Genomic DNA, 19695 nt, shown 5'->3' with positions numbered 1-19695 from the left:
GAGAGTCTCCAGCTTTGTGGCCTCCTCTTCCAAGGAACTGTCTTTTCTTGAGTCCTTCAGCCTGTCTGAGACAAACGAATAACACATCCCACCCACTACATCACCCCATGGCTCTCGAACACTGACACCTTCCTCTAAGTGACTATGAAATAAGAATAGAAAGGGAAAAAGAGAAAAGGAGAGCTAAGTATCTTGCATTTACACAAGCTGCAGTGGCATGTATTAATTTTTATCTAGCTGAACAATGGTAAAATGATTAAACATATAATACAACGTACGATACATGGTAGGAACAGCAATCCAGCAAAAGCATACAATATAACAAAATAAAATTCCCTTAATTTTTGGTCCTCCTGGCTATCAGAAGAATAGATTGAATTCCTGCCATTTCCATGTTTGAATGGGAACATGTGCAATTATCCTCATATTTTTTTGTTCTTTCTCTAACAACTTTTCCATCCTCATCAATTTTCAAGCAACGATTAGACACATTTAGCTTGGCACACACCCCTCTCTCTTCAGCCAGCTCTGCAAAACAAAACACAATAAGGCATATCCCCACTCACCCTATGAGCTAGGTATTAAAAGGATAGCATTACCCACAGGGTGTTAATTTTATGGGCAATCTGAGCCCACAAGGGAAGGAGTGGAGTAAGGAGTTAAGCTCTGGTTTTTGTTTTCTCTTTACCCTGTTTTGATTTGATGAATGATAATTTTATTTTTTTCCCGAAGTTTAGTATGTTTTGCCCATGACTGTAATTGGTGAGTGAAACCCTCCTAGTCCTAGTCTTGACCCATGAAGTTTTAGGTGGATTTCCTTTTCATGATCCCAGAATGGAGCAGGAGAGTGAGCAGCCCTGTGGTCCTTTGTTACCAGCTTGGCCTAAACCATGACATATGTATACAGCTTTTGTTATTACACAGCATGCTAAATCTTGGTCCAGTGATTTCTCTGTGCCTTCAGCATGACCAGGTGACAACACCTCACTGGGCAAACAGCTGAGCAGTTTAACCATCTGCCTGCAGGAATAAAATAAAACAAAGGTTGATACCTGTTCAAATGTTGGATTCCAGTGTTCATTCAGGAAACATGTCATCATAAAATGATGTTTAAAAATAGTCACCAATACTTCTGAAATGTATCCCCTCCTGAGAGCCTACATGTAGTAAATGAATATCAATTTATTTGGGCATCAAACCACACAGCATGACATCAGTGTCCTACTGAGGATGTAAATATCCAAATATTACAAGCAATATGCAGGGGGACCACAGGGATGGCTTCTCACCACAGTGAGAAGCTGCTGGAAGCTCCCCTGGTTCCAATCCCTTCCCCACCTCTGCCCAAGGTCAAGCAGATATGGGAAGCTGGATGCACCTCTGCGAATAATGTGTTCAAGAAAGGGAAAATGAAACTGCTGAAATCTAAGAGAAGGACCCACAAAGCACAGTAGAGGATGAAGTGAGAAAGAAATGCCAGAGGAAAAGCATCACGGCCAGGGAAGAAGGAGGAAGAAAAGTGTTCAAGTACAGATTTCCCTGCAGCCTGTGGTGAGATGGCAGCTGTCCCCTGCAGCCCATGGAGGAGCACAGTAGAGCAGTCCCTAAAGAAGTACAGTGGGGTAAATGTGGATTTGTGGCCCCTGAAGTTTCACAGGTGGGCAGATTGAAGCAGCAGCCTGTGCAGGACTGCATAGCGGGGCAGATGTGGATCTGCAGCCATGAAGGACCCCATGCCAGCGGAGGTGTCTGCTCCTGAAGCAGCCGTGACCCTGTGTGCAGCCCAGGCTGGAGCAGTCTGTGCCTGAGGGACTGCACCTGTGGGAGGGACTCATGTCGGAGGGGTTCCTGAAGGACTCTCCCATGAGAGGGACCCCACACTGGAGCAGGGGAACAGTGTGAGGAGTCCTCCCCCTGAAGAGGAAAAAGCAGCAGAAACATGTGGTGAACTGACTCTAAATTCCCACTTCATATCCCCCTGTGGTCCTGAGAGGGAGGCAGCACTGAAGTGATTTGGGCAACGGAAGAAGGGAAGGGTGGAGGGGAAAGGTATTAAGATCTTGCCATGTTTCTTCTTTTCTCCTTGCCGATTAAATTAGGTCTTTTTTCCTTCCCAAGTGGAACCTGTTTTTTGCCCATTACTGTAACTGAGAAATTCAAACCTCCTTGTTTTGATTAATGAACCTGAAGGTGGATTTTCTCCTCCTTCAGGAGAGGGATCAATGGGATGATCTACATGTCTAGCTTGAAGGTTTACCTGGAAGCTGTTTCTCACTGTGTCTTTTTGAAGATCATTAATTTTGAGCCTTCTGCTTGGGATGCCACCACTCTTAGGTTTGGGCTTAAAGCAGAGGGTAAGTTTACATTGCACAAGGCACTGGTCTGTATGACATTCTGCACAGGGCATTGCTTGGGTATGATGGACATCGCCAACATTTCTCTGGCACACTAAGACATAGTCAGTGAGGTGGCAGTGCTTGGATCGAGAATGCATCCAGGTTGTCTTCAGGCTGTCTTTCTGTTTGAAGATAGTGTTGGTGATGTTGAGCTGCTGCTCAGCACAGAACTCTAGAAGGAGATGTCTGTAGTCATTACAGTTCCCAACACCATGCATGCCTAGTGCTCCTTTCCAGGCTTCACAGTTCTTTCCTATTCTTGCATTGAAGTCACCAGCCACCAGCAAGGATCATGAACTTATCACCTGCAGGAACCTTTTGGGTGAGACGGCGCAGGTCAGTGTAAAATGTGACTTTATCTGCATGGTCACCTTGGAGGGCTGAGGCATAAATACTGAAGACAACCACATGTTGGTTGTTGTGCAGTGGGAGGTGTAAGGAAATAACACAATCGGAATGACCTGTCAGCAAATTTTCAAGTTTGGAGGCAATAGAGTTTTTAATTATGAATCCAACTCTTGAGCGCTGTCTTTTGATTTTGGGTTTGCCTGATCAATGGAGTGTGTAGCCAGCACTATGTTCTTTAAGACTGCCTTCCTCATGAAGACAAACTTCACTGAGAGCAGCAATGTCAGTGTTAAGTTGTGACAGTTTGTGGGCAATCCAGGCAGAACGACGCTCAGGATGCCCACTGTCCACTGTATCAAGCATGGTTCTGATGTTCCAACATGTGAGTGTCAACTGAACACACCTTTAGAGGCAGGTGTATGCCTTTGTGTCTTTGTGCGACCACATCAGAAGATGCACATTGATCGCGGGCAGCCAACCGTGCTGGGGGTGGAGATGAGCTTTGGTTAAGCCACCTTTTCCAGGCCCCTCTCTGTGTGGAGCAAGCAGTGCTCTCCTTGAAAAAGGCTGCTTGGTCACTGAAGATGCTGCTGAACAAGACTGTCATCTCCTGGGTCAGCCTTGAGCAACTGATGTCCTGAGCTGCCTGCATGCAGGGTTGGGTCTGCAGCTCCCAGTGCCCCTTTCTCTGTCAATTCATCCCCCACCTGTCACTGCAGGGATTTACGAGTCTGGGTATGTATTTTCTTGGGAATCTACACACTGGGATGGGAAGTAGGGAACTATCCTAGATTACCATAACAAAGAGATACAATGCGCTTCTGACCTCTTTAAAGTAAATGAGAACTTTATCAGTGGTTTTACTCAGATATTTATGCTGGACATTCTATGCCTGCCTAAAGAAGCTGCCCTCAGCTTCATCCCACTAATTTTATAAATATTTCCTTCCTTTTTTGTTTCTTTTGAATGTGCCAATATCCTTCTTCAAATGATAAGTGTCTTAGTATTTTAGCAAGTCTGGTTTTTTTGAGGCCTATGCAAGTCTTGTTTTCCCTAAGAAGATGTGTTGCTTCATGCTTGTTAATACCTACTAATGAAGCTCACAGCCACAAAAACACATTATTGTCAGGTAAGACAAAATATGACATTACCTAACAACCTGTACATCATGATAATTATTTTGATGCTCCTCTTAGAACTCAGTAAGTGTACCAGAAACTACTCTTCTACAGAAGTTGGCTATATTACCCACTTACACCTGAATGTGGCCATGGGCTTTTTGTTGCAGAGACTGAAGGGTCCTGTGTTCAGACCTGTTTATTTTGCTACAGGCAAATAAAGGCCCTTATGAAAACTACGGTTTGTAGTTTTCAAACCATGTAGCTTTTCACTTCTGTCACTAATAATCACAACCAAAAAGTGAAAGTAATCATGTACCTCAAGGAAAAGCCTCTTGTGAGGCAGATGCAAAGATTTTTAGAGAAGCAGACATGTACAGAGTGGTTTGTAAAAGAATAGAGAAGTGGCTGAAAGCGACCGGTTAGATCAATAGGCCAAGGTTAACTGTATGAGGTTTAACAAGGCCAAATGACAGGCCCTGCACTTGGGTAATAACAACCCCATGGTAAGCTACAGACTTGGAAGCTACAGACCTGGGGATGTGCAGTTAGAAAGCAGCAAGTTGGAAAGGGACCTGGCGGTACTGGTTGATAGGTGACTAAGCATGGGTCAGCAGTGTGTGCAGGTGGCCAAGAGGACCAGCGGCATCCTGGCTTGTACTAGAAACATTGTGGCCTGTGGGAACAGGGAGGTGATCGTCCCCCTGTACTTGGTACTGGTGAGGCCACACCTTGAATATTGCATTCAGTTCTGAGCACCTCACTGTAAGAAGGACACAGAAGTGCTGGAGCCTGTCCAGAAAGGGGCAGTGAGGCTCCCCAAGGGCTCAGCCTCATCCTATGAGGAGCAGCTGGGGGAGCTGGGGTTGCTTGGTCTGGAGGAGGCTGAGAGGAGAGAGACCTCATCACTCTCTTCAGCTGCCTCAGAGGAGGCTGGAGTGAGGAGGGAGACAGCCTCTACTCCTTGGTGGCATGTGACAGGACCAGAGGAAATGGAGGGGAGGTTTAGGCTGGATACTAGGAAACATGTTTTCCCTAAAAGGGCTGCCAGACACTGGAATGATCTGCCCAGGGCAGTGGTGGAGTCACCATCCCTGAAGGTACATGAACAGCATGTGGACCTGGTCCCTAGGGACATGGTTTAGTGGTGAGCTTACAGTACTGGTCAAAGGTTGGACTGGATTATCTTGAGGGTCTCTTCCAACCAAAGACATTCTGTGATTCTGTGAAAGATATGTTACTCTCAGCTTCCTCTATTCCTGTTTTGCAATGGCTACAGCATGGGATTGCTTGCCAACAGATTTAGTTGTTCTGTCTTAGACCAGTTTTCCAAAAACAATTTTCAAACAAAATAACACTCACTAGAACCATAACCAACAAACATACAGCAGAGTACAGGAACTGCACGCTTAAGACTCTTGTTCTCACTAGTTCCAGTTGTTAGTATTGTTGTCCCAAAAGAGGGGTCCATCACCCAGTGTGCAACAAGCCAATCCATGCACAGAGTCAAGATACTTGCTTTGATTTCCCTTTCTGCCCAGAAAGGGGAGCAGGACTGTATTCCACACAGCAAGCTCAATTTCCCAAAACACCTATGCTGCTTTGATAGCCAAAATCACGCGGAAGAACTTCATCTCTAACATTATTCTACCATTCGCACCCGCGACCGGTTAACTGATTCCTCACTTCCACTGAGAAGTGTCAATGCTCAAAAATTTCACTGTGCATGATTGAAGAGTAAGGGACTCTTGGTTAGTAGTGGTCCCTCTAAGCCTGTGGGCAGGCATTTTATTAACTAACAGCTCGTTATTATATTAACAGTATGTTAATCCAGTGAATCCAATTAGTTAATGTTTTTCTACACGGTGCTCAAAGCAGTAACCAAGATAAGTTGTGGGAAGTTGTGGGGAGTGCTTTCCCATCCCCTTTATCCGTCTTTCAGGCCCGTCTCAAGGCCAGGATGGTGACAACTTGGGATGTGCTTTTCTCTAACTGGACTCTGGTTTTGCCTAATTCTTACTGTTTCACTGCTGTGTGAGCTCTAGTTTTTTTCTGCATGTTTCTTCTCTGAGATTTTTTCCACAAACGTGATTTTTTCCTAAAATTTTACTTATTTCAATTAATAACTGACATCAACATGGTGTGTAAAATGGCAGCAAAACCACTTCATTATCACGTATGCTGTAATGACAAAAATCTTGAAGAGATGTTAGTCATATTAGAACTGATGTATCATATCACTTTCAGAACATACATATCTGACAGAATAGTTTAATTACTCTCAGATACACTTTTGCCACTGCTGACATTAGGTAATACTATCTGTGTGAGCGATGACCTCTCCTAATGGCTGCTGTGGAAGCTCCAACCATAAAATCCTAAATAAATGTTAAAACTATTGTATTTCAAGAATAGGCCTAATACTTCATCTTATTATGTTGAAATACATGTGAAACAAAAATAACCTGTTAGTTGTAAAGAACTGCAGCTTATACAAGGCTTGAGTCATTAGACCTTATAGGCCAAAGCATCCAGCAACTGGAAATCACCTTTTCGAAGCTCATCTTCTCATGAAACAGGAGAGGGAAAACAGGAGGAAGGCATTTTGTCTTTTTATGTTAAGCCAAGAAGCTTGCATTGAGAAAGATGCCATGTGTCTCAGGCAGAAACACACCAGGACATGTAACCCCAAGAAAGAAAAGAAATACATTCACATGAGACTCCTGAGTCCAATCCTACACACGGACATCCGTCCAAGTGTGCAGGTCTCTGTCTCAGAAGGCACTCAGTAGGCCCCTTCCTCTACATCTGATAATCTCAAAAAGGTGCCTGACTGAGATCTATCACTGGAAGTTCTCTCATTTTGTATTTTGGCTTTTTAAATTATCTCATGTTAGAGGGGCTGATTTCATAGACTTTAGCATTACACTCAACCAAAATCTGTGCTATGTACAAGGAAGTGAGTGAAAACCACCCCTTTTTTGTTGCATCTGACAAGACCTGTGACGAGCAATGTATCAGTATTATCCCTTTGCACGGAGCAGTAATACCCTTCATTAAATAAACCTCACACAGTGGGAAATACCTTGCGTTTCATCCAACTTTTCCTTGCATACTCTTTTGAGCAGATTTTATGCCAGCAACCCCAAAGAGCAATTCAACCGCCCGTTTGGAGGAACAGCTAAATAATTAATCGGTGAGAAGCAATCACTGCAAAGGCACAACCTCATTTTCTGTTCACTTCCATTCTTACATGAGAACCAAGCTGTGAAAAACCACGCAGCTCCCCAGGAGTTCTTCAGACTCCAAGTGCGATCACAGCTGCAAATACACAATAGCCAAACACAGTATATGCAGATACATATGCACGAACACCGTTTATATACCGCTGCACATCTGTTCCTACATGTGTCGTTTTTGATACATGGCGCGGCACCTCAGAGCCGCCGGTAACAGGCCACGACCTCCCCGTACGCCCCTCCGCTCCTCCCGCCCGGCCCCCGCGGTCACGCCGCTCTGGACCGGAGGGGCCGGGCCGGGCCGGGGCGGGATGCCGGCCTGGCCTGACCGCGTTGCTAAGGCGACCGCGGCGCCCCCACGCCCGCAGTGCAAGGCCCCGCCCCACCCTACCCCCTCTGCCGGGGGAGACGCGGCAGGAGGGGCCTCTCACGGCGCCGCCTTTACTTTGGAAAAGATAACGTGTATTACAGAGACACACGACAGACACTTGTAACTCGTCACCGCCCTGCCGCAGGCTGCAGGGAGGCGGCCGGGCCTCTGGCGGCACCCGGTACAGCGCGCAGAGACACGCGGGAGTGTCTGGCGTCATAATCCCTGGCCACCGCCGGCCGGGCCTCTCGGAGGCCTCAGGCGCCTCCGGCCCGCGGCACACGAGCAGGAGCAAGCACAGGCCCGGCCCGGCCCGGTCTGGCCCGGCCCGCCCGGCGCGGTTGGCGCAGGTCCCGCTCGACGGCGCGGAGGATCTAATCGCGGCGACCTGCTGGGATTGCCGGAAGTGGCGTGCGGCGTCACTTCCTGCGAGGTGTGTAAGCGCCGCGGGCGGCCGGGGACGGCGATCGGCGGGGGCTCGGCGGCGGGGATGGCGCTGTGGCTCCCGCGCTCCCGGGACAGTGGCTCTCCGTCGGAGGAGGACGAGGAGCGGGGGCAGGCTCCCGCTTCCCCCCGGCTCCTGCCGGAAGTGCAGGTATCTCCCAACCCCTACCGCCCCGCTATCTCCCGCCGCTTCCCGGTCCCGGTGGCGCAGCTCACCCCACCCGCACGGTGCGGAGCGGCACGGAGCGGGTCGGTGCTGCCGGCGCCTCCGCGGCCGCAGCCCGACCACCCCTCACCCCCTCCCCCCCCCCACACCGCGGGGCCGGGGCCGCGGAGGGACGCGAGTCAGCCCGGAGCCCGGTGCGTGTCGGTGCGGGGCTGTGCCGCAGTGTCCCCTTCCGGGCCGTTCCGCCGCCCCGGTGCACGCCAGGAGGGGCAGATGGGCGCTGCTGCTGCGGGCGGGGGGCGGTGTGCGTCTGGCGGCCGCCACCGCTCCTGAGGAGCAGTTCCACCCTTGGCGAACGCTGTGGAAGGAGCTGGGGTGAAGTGATCCCGGCATGCTGGTGCCTAGAGAGCAGGTGTGTGTCAGCCTCCGGGTGGTTCTGCCGTGTGTGAAGGTGTCGTCAGGAACGGCGGGTGTCCTTGCGAGGAACGGCCATTATATCGGTTTTCAAAACAGCGAGGTTTTTATTGTAAAAAAAGGAAAAAAAAATTTAAAAATAAAAGCGTTGCGGTTCTCAAACAAACTTGGCACAAGAACTTTGATGTACCTGGGTTGTCTCGAAAGTGGGGTCCGTCACCCCGTGTGCTGTAAGGCAGTCTACACACGGAGCCAAGATATTTGGTATTGTACCCAGTTGTGTGCAGAAAAGGGAGTTATGTGATATTCCACAAACCAATCTCAGCTTTCCAAATCAAAAGTGCTACTTTTATACGCAGAAACAAGTAAAATTACTTTTATCTCTACTTACTTTTTACCATTTATATACATGAAAGCTTCAAGTTATACCAGGAGAGATTTGTGTAGGATGTTAGGAAAACCTTATTTACTGAAAGAGTTATTAAGTGCTTGACCAGGCTGCCCTGGAAAGTGGTTGAATCACCATCCCTGAGAGCACTTAAAAATTGTATAGATAGAGTGCCTAGGGAGATGGTTCAGCAGTGGGCTGGTAGAGCCAGGTTAGTAGAGTTCATTTAAAGGTTGGACTGGATGATCTTACAGATCTTTTTCAACCTGAACAATTCTGTGATTAACTAGGTCTTTGCTTACATTTAAAGTGACAGTGCTTAAAAATGTTGCTGTGCATTCTTAAAAAGTAGGAGCTTTTTTGTTGGTAGGGGTTCCTCTAGTCTATGGGTGGGTATTTTAGTAGGCTGATAGCATATTATTATTATAGCCTCAAGATGTTAAAATGGTGAGTCCTATTAGTGTTTTCTACCTAATGCTCAAAGCTATAACCGAGATCAGCTGTGGGGAGTACTCCTTTCCATCCCTTTTGTAACTGTCACCTGCACTAAATTTTCCTTCAAATAATCTTTCATAATTTGTGCTGTCCTTCATGTTCCTCTGCCAGAAGTTATCAGCACCACAGATTTTATAAAACAGCACCAAAAGGCTGGGGACCTAATGCATATGAATGTTTTCTCTCCACTCCTAGTGGGAAGGCATGGTGTATGTTTTAGGGGATAGTTTCTTAAGTTACTGAGTGTCAGTTCCCAGCACACACCTGAAGTAATACAACCATAGCAAGTGCATATGTTAAGTAATAAAAGTTGTTTAAGAGGTAACTTTCCCCTCCCAGCTGTGAGCGGTGATCTTCTGAATAGATTTAACAAAAGGAGTGTCAGTTCAAGGGAGGAGGTTGGCCATCACAAAACTGACTGATAAAACTGATATTCAGAGTGTTCTCACACGTGGCTGATGCTAGCATTGCAGTCCAAGGATAGCCAGAGGGGTTTCAGCTGTGTCAAATGAATTTTTACAATCTGGAGACTTGTTACTAGGTAGCAGTATATGATCCATGATTTTGAAAAATTTTACTCAACAGAGGTAAGACAGCTTGAATCTCTTTCTAGAAAACATCTAGCTATACAAGATTATGCTTCATCACTCACACTAATATAATTCTGCATGTCTAAGATGCCTCACAGGTGTATTATATTTGGGATTTAGGCCTGTCTGCTTCTATAAATTAGCTTTCCCTTCATAAAGAGCATGTCTGATTTTCTTCACAGACATACAGCCAAGGGGTTGAATTAGCCTGCCAAAAAGAAAGAGAGTTTGTGAAGCACTCTGTAGAATGCACGTGGAACCTAGCAGAAGCTCAGCAAAAACTTGGTAGCTTAGCACTGCATAACTCAGAGTCCCGTGACCAGGAATCTGCTCAAGCAAGGACTGAGGCTGCAGAGTTGCGATGGAGAGAGGAACAGTGGAGAAGAAAAGAAGAAGCACTAAACCAGAGGGAAAGACAGAATCTGTGGAACACAGATCCAGTCAGTAAGGAGGTGTTTAATAAGGTATGACTGATGTCATTGTGCATGAAAGTGTTATCCTCTTTTTCTCATTGTACTTGTTACTAGTGTTGAGTATCTTTTGTGCCCAATACAGCAGAAAAACACAGAATGTGACTTTGTTGGGTTTTTTTTTCTTACTTTGCCCTTACACTGCTAATGGATGACTTATCTACCAGAAGTGTAGCCTTCCCTGGGTCATTGTGCTGTTAGGTGTGAGCTGGCAGTGTGCACCTGCAGCCCAGAAAGCCCATTGTATCCTAGGCTACATCAAAAGAAGTGGTACCAGCAGATCAAGAGAAGTGATTTTGCCTTTTCACTGGTGAGATGACACCTGGAGTAATGCATACAGCTCTAGGGTCCTCAGCACAAGAAAAACATGAGCAAGTGCAGAGGAGGGTCACAAAAATTATCAGAGGGCTGGAGCACCTCTCCTACAAGGAAGGGCTGCAAGAGTTGTGGTTATTCAGCCCAGAGAAGAGAAAGCTTTCAGCGAGACCTTGTTATGGCCTTCTAGTACTTAAAGGGGACCTATAAGAAAGACGGAGACATATTTTTTATTGTGGCCTGTAGTCACAAGTCAAAGAGCAAGAGTTTATAATTGAAAAAAAGGTTGATTTAGATTGGATGTAAATAAGAAGTTTTTTATAATGAGGATAGTGAGACACTGCAGCAGGTTGCCCAGAGAATTTGTGGATGCTGCGTCCCTGGAAGCAAACAAGGTCGGGCTGGACAAGGCTTTGATGAACTTGATGTAGTGGGAGTGCTGTCCACAGTGGAGGAAGTGGGGGTAGTGCAACTACATGATGTCCATTCCAGTCCAAAGCCCTCTGTATAGCATGAGTGTTGCCAAGTGTGCTGCACAGCAGTTTCTGCACTTGAAGAACATGCTTCTCTAGTGTGCCAAAATCTGTCAGTTCACCACTGATGACTACTGCAATAGAGTTTATTTAGCACAAGCATTTTTTTATGGTAGAATCTCAGCTTTGATTTCAAAACTTAATTTGAACAGCTAGCACAACTCCTAATTTCACTGATTACGTGGCTTTTGAGCTGCAAGGTACACCATTCTCATTGTGGTCAGGTCAGTAAGTTTCTACCTGAGGACAGGGTTTCTCAGAGTTCTTTAGACAGTAGACTACAGTGAGGGTTCTAAACTCTATTATTAGGTAGTGCTCTATAGCACTTCTTAAAGGAAAACCTTTTCAAGTATATGACATGACTCTAAAATTAGCACATAGCCTTTAAATAGTATAATATTTTAATTTAATAATCCTATCTATGACAGAAAGGTATTGTCCTGGTTTCTTGTGGGATAGAGCTCATTTTCACTACAGTAGCTAGAGTAGCACTGTGTTTAGGAGTTAGTATGAGAAGAATATTGGTGATACACTGATGTTTGTATTTCTTGCTCAGAAATTAAGGACTTCTCAATTTCCCGTGCTTTGCGAGTGTGGGGGGGAAGCATAGCAAGAGCAGTGGGTCCAAATTTGCCAACAGGGTTATATTCCATATCAGACATCATCATGCTCAGTATGTGGATGAGGGTTGGCCAGGAGGCTTACTCTGTCTTCTGGGGTGGCTATTTCAGGATTTCTGTCCTCCAAGATTGCTATCTAGGGACAGACTGGGCTTTGGTCAGCAGGTGGTGAGCAGTTGCACTGTGCATCACTCTTTTATATATTATATTACTATTTTTATTTTATTCCAGTTATTAAATTGTTTTTATTTTCCATGAGTCTCTCTCCTCAAGAGTGGGGGAGACTGAGTGAGCAGCTGCATGGTGTTTAGTGGCCTGCCAGGTTAAAAACACAACATGTATGTCTGGAGTTTCTGTGATAGTACAATTTTTCTCTTCCTCAGAGTTTTATTAATCAAAAAAGAAAAGAGATAGAAGATGAAGAAGTGTCTGAACCACTTATGCAAAAACATGAACAAAAGATTAGACACTTTGGTGAGTGTGCTTTTTCCATTTTGCAGTTAAAAGTTACACAGAATTGTTGTAGGTTTGCTCCTCATAGTACAGAATGAGTGCTAATAAATGAAGACTTGGCTAACAGACTGCTCAGCTTTATTTTATCAGGACAAATGATAATTTTATAGCGAAATAAAGTGTAACCTGAAGAAGCCTCTTAGTTTCTCTGACCAGTAAGAAAAAATAAAAAACCAAACCCAAAACTTAAGTTTTCAGGGGTTAAGCTCATATGAGTATTAAGTTAAAACAACTTTTTCATCTGTTCAGTGTGAAAAGATGGAGACATTCATGTGTATAGAATTGTCTATGGCTTTATCCTTTTAACAAATGCTTTTATGCTTGCTTTTAAGCTTCAAGGCTAATGATTAGAACAGGGAAATTTCTGTAAATCCCTACTGGGAGTATGTGTGAACGAAACTGTGCATTTCTTAAAAATATATATCATTATCCACTAAGTGTCATTTCATCTCTGTCACAGTTGAACCCCGTTAAACAGAAAGCTGAACCTGGAAAGTAATCTGAAATTTTGATGGTTCTCTGATGTGCTTTCTGTTTTAGGTGCAGGCTGGTTTCAGGCTCTGATACATTATAGCCATATTTGGATTCTAGAAAAATCAGAAACAGGACTGAGTTGGCAAAATTCAGTTCTTTTTGCATACTAATTTTTACTAAGCTATTTGGTTTCTAAGGATCTTCATCTGTTTTAGAGAAAGGGTTGCCAGCCCTGTAAGCCTTGGCAAGCCTTCATTTCATCAGAGAAGAAGGGTCTTGAAGACTTCCTAGCTAAGACTTGGGCAAAATCACTTTGTCATCTCAGTTCTTGCTAAGGCACTATACAAACATTATTACTGAAGGTGATAATTTTTTTCTTACCTCCTAAATTCAAAGCCATGTTATTTTAATTCAAAATATGTCCTTACATATTGTAAAGGACATGTAAAAGGGACTGACTTGTAAAAGGGACAGTGCATTAATGCTATTCCAAGTCTCTTGTTTGGTGCTAGCTACAGCCAGGGGGCAGAGTGGACTTTGCTGTCTATATTGCACGAGTCCTGTTTCTGGATCCTGCTTTGACTTCCAAACAATAAAGAACTGATGCATGATAGTTCTCTTGAAAGCATCCAAAAGAAATATTAGCCACTGTTTTCTTTTTAGGCAGTTGTTCACTAGAATTAAGGTTAGGTGTCCATTCATGAATTATCTTTTGCCCAGTTATAATTATACACTGATAGGTAAAGCTGTACATCTGGTACCTGTTGCCAATAATGACTTGTCTGTCCATGATGAATCAATAACAATTCTAAGAAATGGTCTCGGTATTGAGTTCTGATTTTTAAATTCAGATTTTTGCATTAAGGGTAGTGCAGTGCTATCACAAGTCCATCTTCTAGTTAAATTTCAAGTGCAGAGGTGACTTTCCTTTTGAGAGCAAGCTGTTCCTGTAATTAAATTCCAGTTTCACAGATTCAGAGAATCAGCCAAGTTGGAAAGGACCTCTGAGATTAGCAAGTCCAGCCCTTTTCTTAAAAACCCAATAAATTATGTGTTAGAAGCACTTTCATTTTTGACAGACTGCACGTTCTTTTCTTTGTATTCTTATCTGCAAAGATTTAGAGGATTTGTGTTTGTCAGAATCGCTGAATGTGTATCTCTGTCCATAAACTTTTAAAACTATTAGATGATACATCTAACAGATAGCTATACCAATTTGCTAGCATGTATGAGAACTGTCTAAAAATAACTTCTCAACCATGCTGCTAGAGATGCATTAAAATACAGGATATTATAACTGTTAGAATTACTTACAGTATCTTTAAAGTCGTATTATACCTCCCGGTAATTCTTTTTCAGGGCTGGTTAGACATATAAATAAAAATCCCCCAAATTAGCTGTATGCTGTCATTCTGAGGTTAATGAATTGCAAAGGTATTACATGTACTGGGGTATCAATGCAAGTAACTTCCTTGCTGTAGTAAATCACTTATCCATTTAGAGTATCTTTAACTATGTTTCTTTTTTTAGGTATGCTGAGCAGATGGGATGATAGTCAAAGATTTTTGTCTGATCACCCATATCTTGTATGTGAAGAAACAGCTAGATATCTCATGCTGTGGTGTTTTAATCTAGAAGCTGAACAGGTATGAAGATATCTAAACTGTTTGAAAGCACAGTTTCCCACTTCCCCTGTATAAAAACCAGCCAATTTGCTCAGCTGTTTAACTGTTCTTCCAACCCTCTCTTCTTTATTGAAAAAAGTCTATAGTGTGCTGTCACATACATATTAAGTTACAGCTAATTATTTAGTTACAGCTTCTGTATTAGTTTGCATTCATTTAAGAGCTAGAACAAAAGGAAACTATGCTGAATATTAGAAATACAATCACAGGGAATATCTTTAAATAATAACTTTTTTTTTTCTTTTTCAGAAAGGAGCACTGATGGAGCAAGTAGCACACCAAGCAGTTGTAATGCAGTTTATTATAGAAATTGCCAAAAGCTGCAATGTGGATCCAAGAGGCTGTTTCCGTCTCTTTTTCCAAAACGCCAAAGTAGGTGAACTTGGTGGCAATGGTGGGAGAAACTACTGATGCTATACAAGAGACCATTGTTTTAGGGAAGGTTTTTTTCCTAATTACAAGAGGCTGAATATTTTACTGACTGACCTCAGCCTATGGGAAGGTGTAAGCAGTTCTTCTCTAGACAAGAATAGTTTCTGAAAACGAAAGTTTTTAGTGGATTTTTCTTACCCCAGAGGGACAGCAACATACAACAGGGAGACAACAGCAGTCTTGCAGACATAAAAAACCAGTAACTAAGAAAAAACAGCAAATGTAGACCAGTTTATGGAGTGATATTGGCTAACTGTCTAGCAACTGCAACGGCGGTAAAAGGGTTGGACTCGATGATCTCTGAGGTCCCTTCCAACCCAGCCAATTCTATGATTCTATGATTCTAACTGTGCCTGTATTTTCACAGTGTACCTATGCATTGTCACGGCTTTCTACTTCATCTGCAGTTTTCAGTGGATGAAAGTAGTGTCCCTTTCTCACTACTGAAACAGAGCAGTCCAGACCTATGCAGGAGAAATACAGGAAAACTGAAACTGTGGTTTGTTGTAGACTGTATTCAGTTATTTAAGACTCTTAACAGATCTCAGTATTTCCTGAAGGAGTTCAGTTAGAGTGCAAGTCAACTTGGACTTTACTTTTGTCCAGAGAGCTATAACAAATGGCAGTTCTCAGGGTACTGTCTTCCGAGTGAAATGGCTAAAAGGAATGAAGGAATCGCTAAAATTAGATTTATTTTTTACATGTCCTAAGATAAATCAATTACTTTGCTTCTACATTCATACTGCAGATTGCCTTAAAAAGAAATCTACCTGAAATTCCATCTTAAATTGATTAATAATATTCTGGAATTGTTCACAGCTGTTATTCCCCAAAGGGTATAGGATGCATATTTTAGTGGGGTTTTTTTTCAGCACAGTGTATGTTTTCAACTCAAAAGGAAATGTGGCCCAAGTGCAAATGTTTAATTTTCTCTTTGCAGACGGGAGAAGGCTATTTTGAGGCTTTTAAAAATGAACTCGAGGCATTCAAGACAAGAGTGAGAATCTGGTCACAGTCGCATGGCTTTCAAACTAGGTTACTACACGATCTCCGTGTCAATCCTGGTCTTGTTGGAGACCTGACATCTTTTTCACAGGTAAGTTTCTTATTTCTAGAAATTAATTTAAATAGAGCAGGCTTAGGTCCTCCCTGGGTGAGATGTACCTTTCTGAAATGCAAAGAGGATTATTCCTAGAACTGCTAGTTCTCAGGATATAACATGCAGTAGTATCACTTTGCAAGGCAGATGTGAGCTTTCTCTTTACTTGTTCTGATTCAGAAAGTATCAGTTCAAAAACATCTATAATTCAGTGCCTGCAAACTGTCATGCTTAAAGTAAACTTAAAAAATCATAAAACTGATCAGATGTTAGAATTCTATTCACTGTCTTTAGCACAAGTAGTAAAATGAACTTTCAGTGTAAAATTACTAATCCTATTCATGGAATCATTCAGGTAAGTCAAACCTAAGGAATGTCTCCTGTTGCTATAAAAGACTTTGATCTTTTGTTACAGTGCTAGTGATGGCCACATTCTGGAATGAAGAAGCACCTTAAAAGATTGCAAAAAGTTAGATATTAGGCTAGGAGTCACAATTGAAACTACTTATTCGAAACAATTTTATTACAGTGCCTCTCAGGTATGATCCAGCAGCTGAGTGTTGCAGTAAATGGACAGCCAAGCACTAGAAGTACTGAGATCAAATACAAGCTATGCTAGCAAATTTAAAGAATTATTGGCAGTGAGATAATACTGTGTCATAGTTTGAATGGACCAGGGTAATTTTTGGTATCAATTCTAGGGCCTAAAGAGAAGGTTTTTTAGGACCCTGAGGGATCCGAGAGGGGTGGAACACAGAGGGGTCAATATTCCCTCCCATTTCCTGCCCATACTCTATGGAGGTCAGGAGGACCCTTTTTTCCAGCTCCTTTCTTCCCTATTGCTTCCCTTCAATCCCAGGTCTTGGATTGGAGAATCCCCCACTTTACCACCAGCTTGCCACATGCTCTTCAGAATCCACATCCATCAGATGCTGGGAAGAGCTGTGGCAGCTCTGTGGCAACTCTGCTGAGTTGGCCCTGCCACAAGGGTCCCTCAGGCACCTGTCCCTGACATCACTGAGATTGGGTTGTGTTTATATGTATGTGTCTGTGTCTGTATATGTTTGTGTATTTGTTTCTTATCCCACATCTTACTGCCCCTCTCCTGTTCTAGTAAACCTGTTTCTGTTTTAATCTCCAACTTGCAAGTCTCTCATCCGTATTTCCCTTTCATCTTCCCTTGGGAGGGTGGAGGGGGTTAGTAGAGAACAATTCTGTCCTCTAGTTTTTGGTCTGCCCAGAGTGCTAAACTGGGACATGCTGGTTGATGAATTTTTCAGAGCTTACTTTCCTAGTGCTGTGAATTTGTCTTACAGTAGGACGGACAACACAGAGTCCAGCTTCAGATGAAATTTTTGTTTCTCTCCCTCCTCCTCCACATACACAGTTATGAAGCATTAAGTTGTGTGTTTTTCATTTATTGCAGAATGCAGGTGATCTACAAGGCTCCATAAACACAGATGTCAGCGGTTTAAACTCCGTGATACAAAGAGATGAAGAGGAATCCAAAATGATGGATACAGTATAGTACTCTTAAGACTGAAGCCAAGTATTTCCTTTTTTTTTCCCTTTTTTTTTTTTTCCTCTTCAAAGAAACAAACATGGCTATTTTCTTGACACTTATTTTTCTGGGTACTGCACTTTATTTTTAGTGTCAGATTTTTGTTTGGTTTTTAGGGGGGGAGGGATTTTAAGGGTGGTTAATTCAGAAAAAACTTGTAATATTGTTTGAAAATGTGCTGCTAGGTTTTTGGTTGTCTTTGAAGAGCAGGGTTCTCATATTGCCGAATGTGAAACTGGATGTGTTTTCTGCTACTAACTTTGCCTTTCATGATTTAGGAAATTATGAAAAAAAAAATCTGCACAAATACAATGTTTACAAGAAGTGGTAGATTCTCAGTAGAATCTGCTATGGTCTTACTACAGATGTGGACATGTTTTTCTCTATGAATATTAGAGATCACAACTGTATTCTTGCTACCTTGCTGACATTATAAGCTCTCAAATATGGTTTTCACTAATAGCAATAAATCAATATCTGGTATCAGTATTTCAGATTTGAATGGATTAGGTTAAAACACTGGCTTTCTACCTCTACGTAAGGGGATTTTAATGTTACATTGTGCTTTCATTAAACATAACTTGGTTTGTCTTAAAATCTAAGAAATGCTTGTGTACATGAGTGCTGGGCTGTATGATTTTTAATAGTCTGACTCTGGTTCATAAGGCTAACTTCAGGGGTTTTTTTTGAATCAGGTCTCAGTATGGGGATAAGTATTTGATATAGGGGATAAAGGTAACTTGAGGTACAGGCTAGTACTTCAGTTCAAAGAAAAAGCTTTGTCTCAGTTCATATAGCATAAGGTGTCATGCAAGGTTTGAAAGTTATTTCATATGCTACTGAACTGAAGTGGGTTTCTGACATAGCCAGCTCAAACAACTGAAAAATCACTGAAAGCTTACTGTTTGAGAAACTGGAAATAGAAATACTATTTCTAGATAAAGCCTTCCACAGAACCTCTGCAATCCAAAATTCTACTGTGCTTTTCTAACTTGCTTGCTATTACAGCAGCAAGTATCTCAAATAATGCTATCAGTACACAGTCTTGGTCGTTTACTGTATTGTTCTGATTCTGTGTAAGGTCTGGAAGATGTCTGGATTTCAGTGGTTTGATGAACAGTCTGCAAGTTCTTATTCAGGCAAAAGTGGTGCTAAGGTTTAGTAATTTTCAGCTTTGGCTATAGCAGAGGTAGGGAAAAGTCAAAGTCTCTGATACCAGAGAATATCAGTACAAATGCAGTAGCAAAATTAGGAGCTCGAGATCCACTAATAGAAGTAGCTTTTCAAGTGCCTTGTATTCTATATCAGTTCTTTTGCAGGCAGACTGAGGATAAAGGAGTGAGCAGCAGCTCTGTCCCAGATGCAAATTACAGATAACCAGCTTCAGCAGTAATGTATTGTTGCTTTAGCTGTTTGGTGTTTGTTCGTTTGTTTTAAGTTTGACAGATACTCCAGAGGATAAGTAAACACTGGAAGTTATTGTTAAAGTTTCTAAGGGGCTAAAGTTTCATGGTATGGGAGTATGGGAGTAAGTGTCAAATCCCTCCCCCTACTCCCTTCAGCTAACTGAAACTTAGTAGACTGTCAAAAAAACCCCAAACAAAGCTGCTTTTTATGGAAATAAAATTGCATAAATAGAAGAAAGTTAGGGTTTCTCATTATACTGTGGTAGCTACTGTTTTGTAACCATGAGCTTTTTAAGGATTGTGTAGCTCTAAATGCACTCAGTCTTCAGCCTTCATATTGACATTTCTGAAGATAAAAGTAGGAGTGGTCAGCCTTTTGGCAACTTTTTTTTTTTTTAAATCAAAGGGAAAGTGCTTCCCTTCTTTTTAATTTATAGTAATGGGGAAATCTGACTAATTCTACAGTGACCATTTTTTTTAGACTCAAGTATGTCTCAGTATTGGTAATACTAAAACTATATGTGCAGATGTAGTCCAAGATATATCAGTACCACAGCTCTATAGTTGTTTACAAATAGTCACTGCAAAAGGAGATTGGGACCTGCATTAGAAGAACACA

General features: G+C 42.8%; 1 protein-coding gene across 1 annotated transcript; it reads left to right on the top strand.

The window, feature by feature from the left end:
- Window positions 1-7787: 7787 nt before the first annotated feature.
- Window positions 7788-17746, top strand: CDC37L1 (cell division cycle 37 like 1). The gene is made up of 7 exons (XM_030467814.1): window positions 7788-8066; window positions 10151-10432; window positions 12290-12380; window positions 14424-14539; window positions 14828-14950; window positions 15951-16106; window positions 17536-17746. Exons 1-7 carry the CDS (start codon window positions 7962-7964, stop codon window positions 17635-17637), a joined length of 975 nt encoding a protein of 324 aa, XP_030323674.1. The 5' UTR covers window positions 7788-7961; the 3' UTR covers window positions 17638-17746.
- The last annotated feature ends 1949 nt before the right edge of the window (window positions 17747-19695 follow it).

The sequence above is a fragment of the Calypte anna genome, chromosome Z (assembly GCF_003957555.1).
Source record: "Calypte anna isolate BGI_N300 chromosome Z, bCalAnn1_v1.p, whole genome shotgun sequence".
Classification (NCBI taxonomy): domain Eukaryota; kingdom Metazoa; phylum Chordata; class Aves; order Apodiformes; family Trochilidae; genus Calypte; species Calypte anna.
Note: the sequence above shows the minus strand (reverse complement) of the source record. Positions and strands in the feature narration are given on the sequence as shown.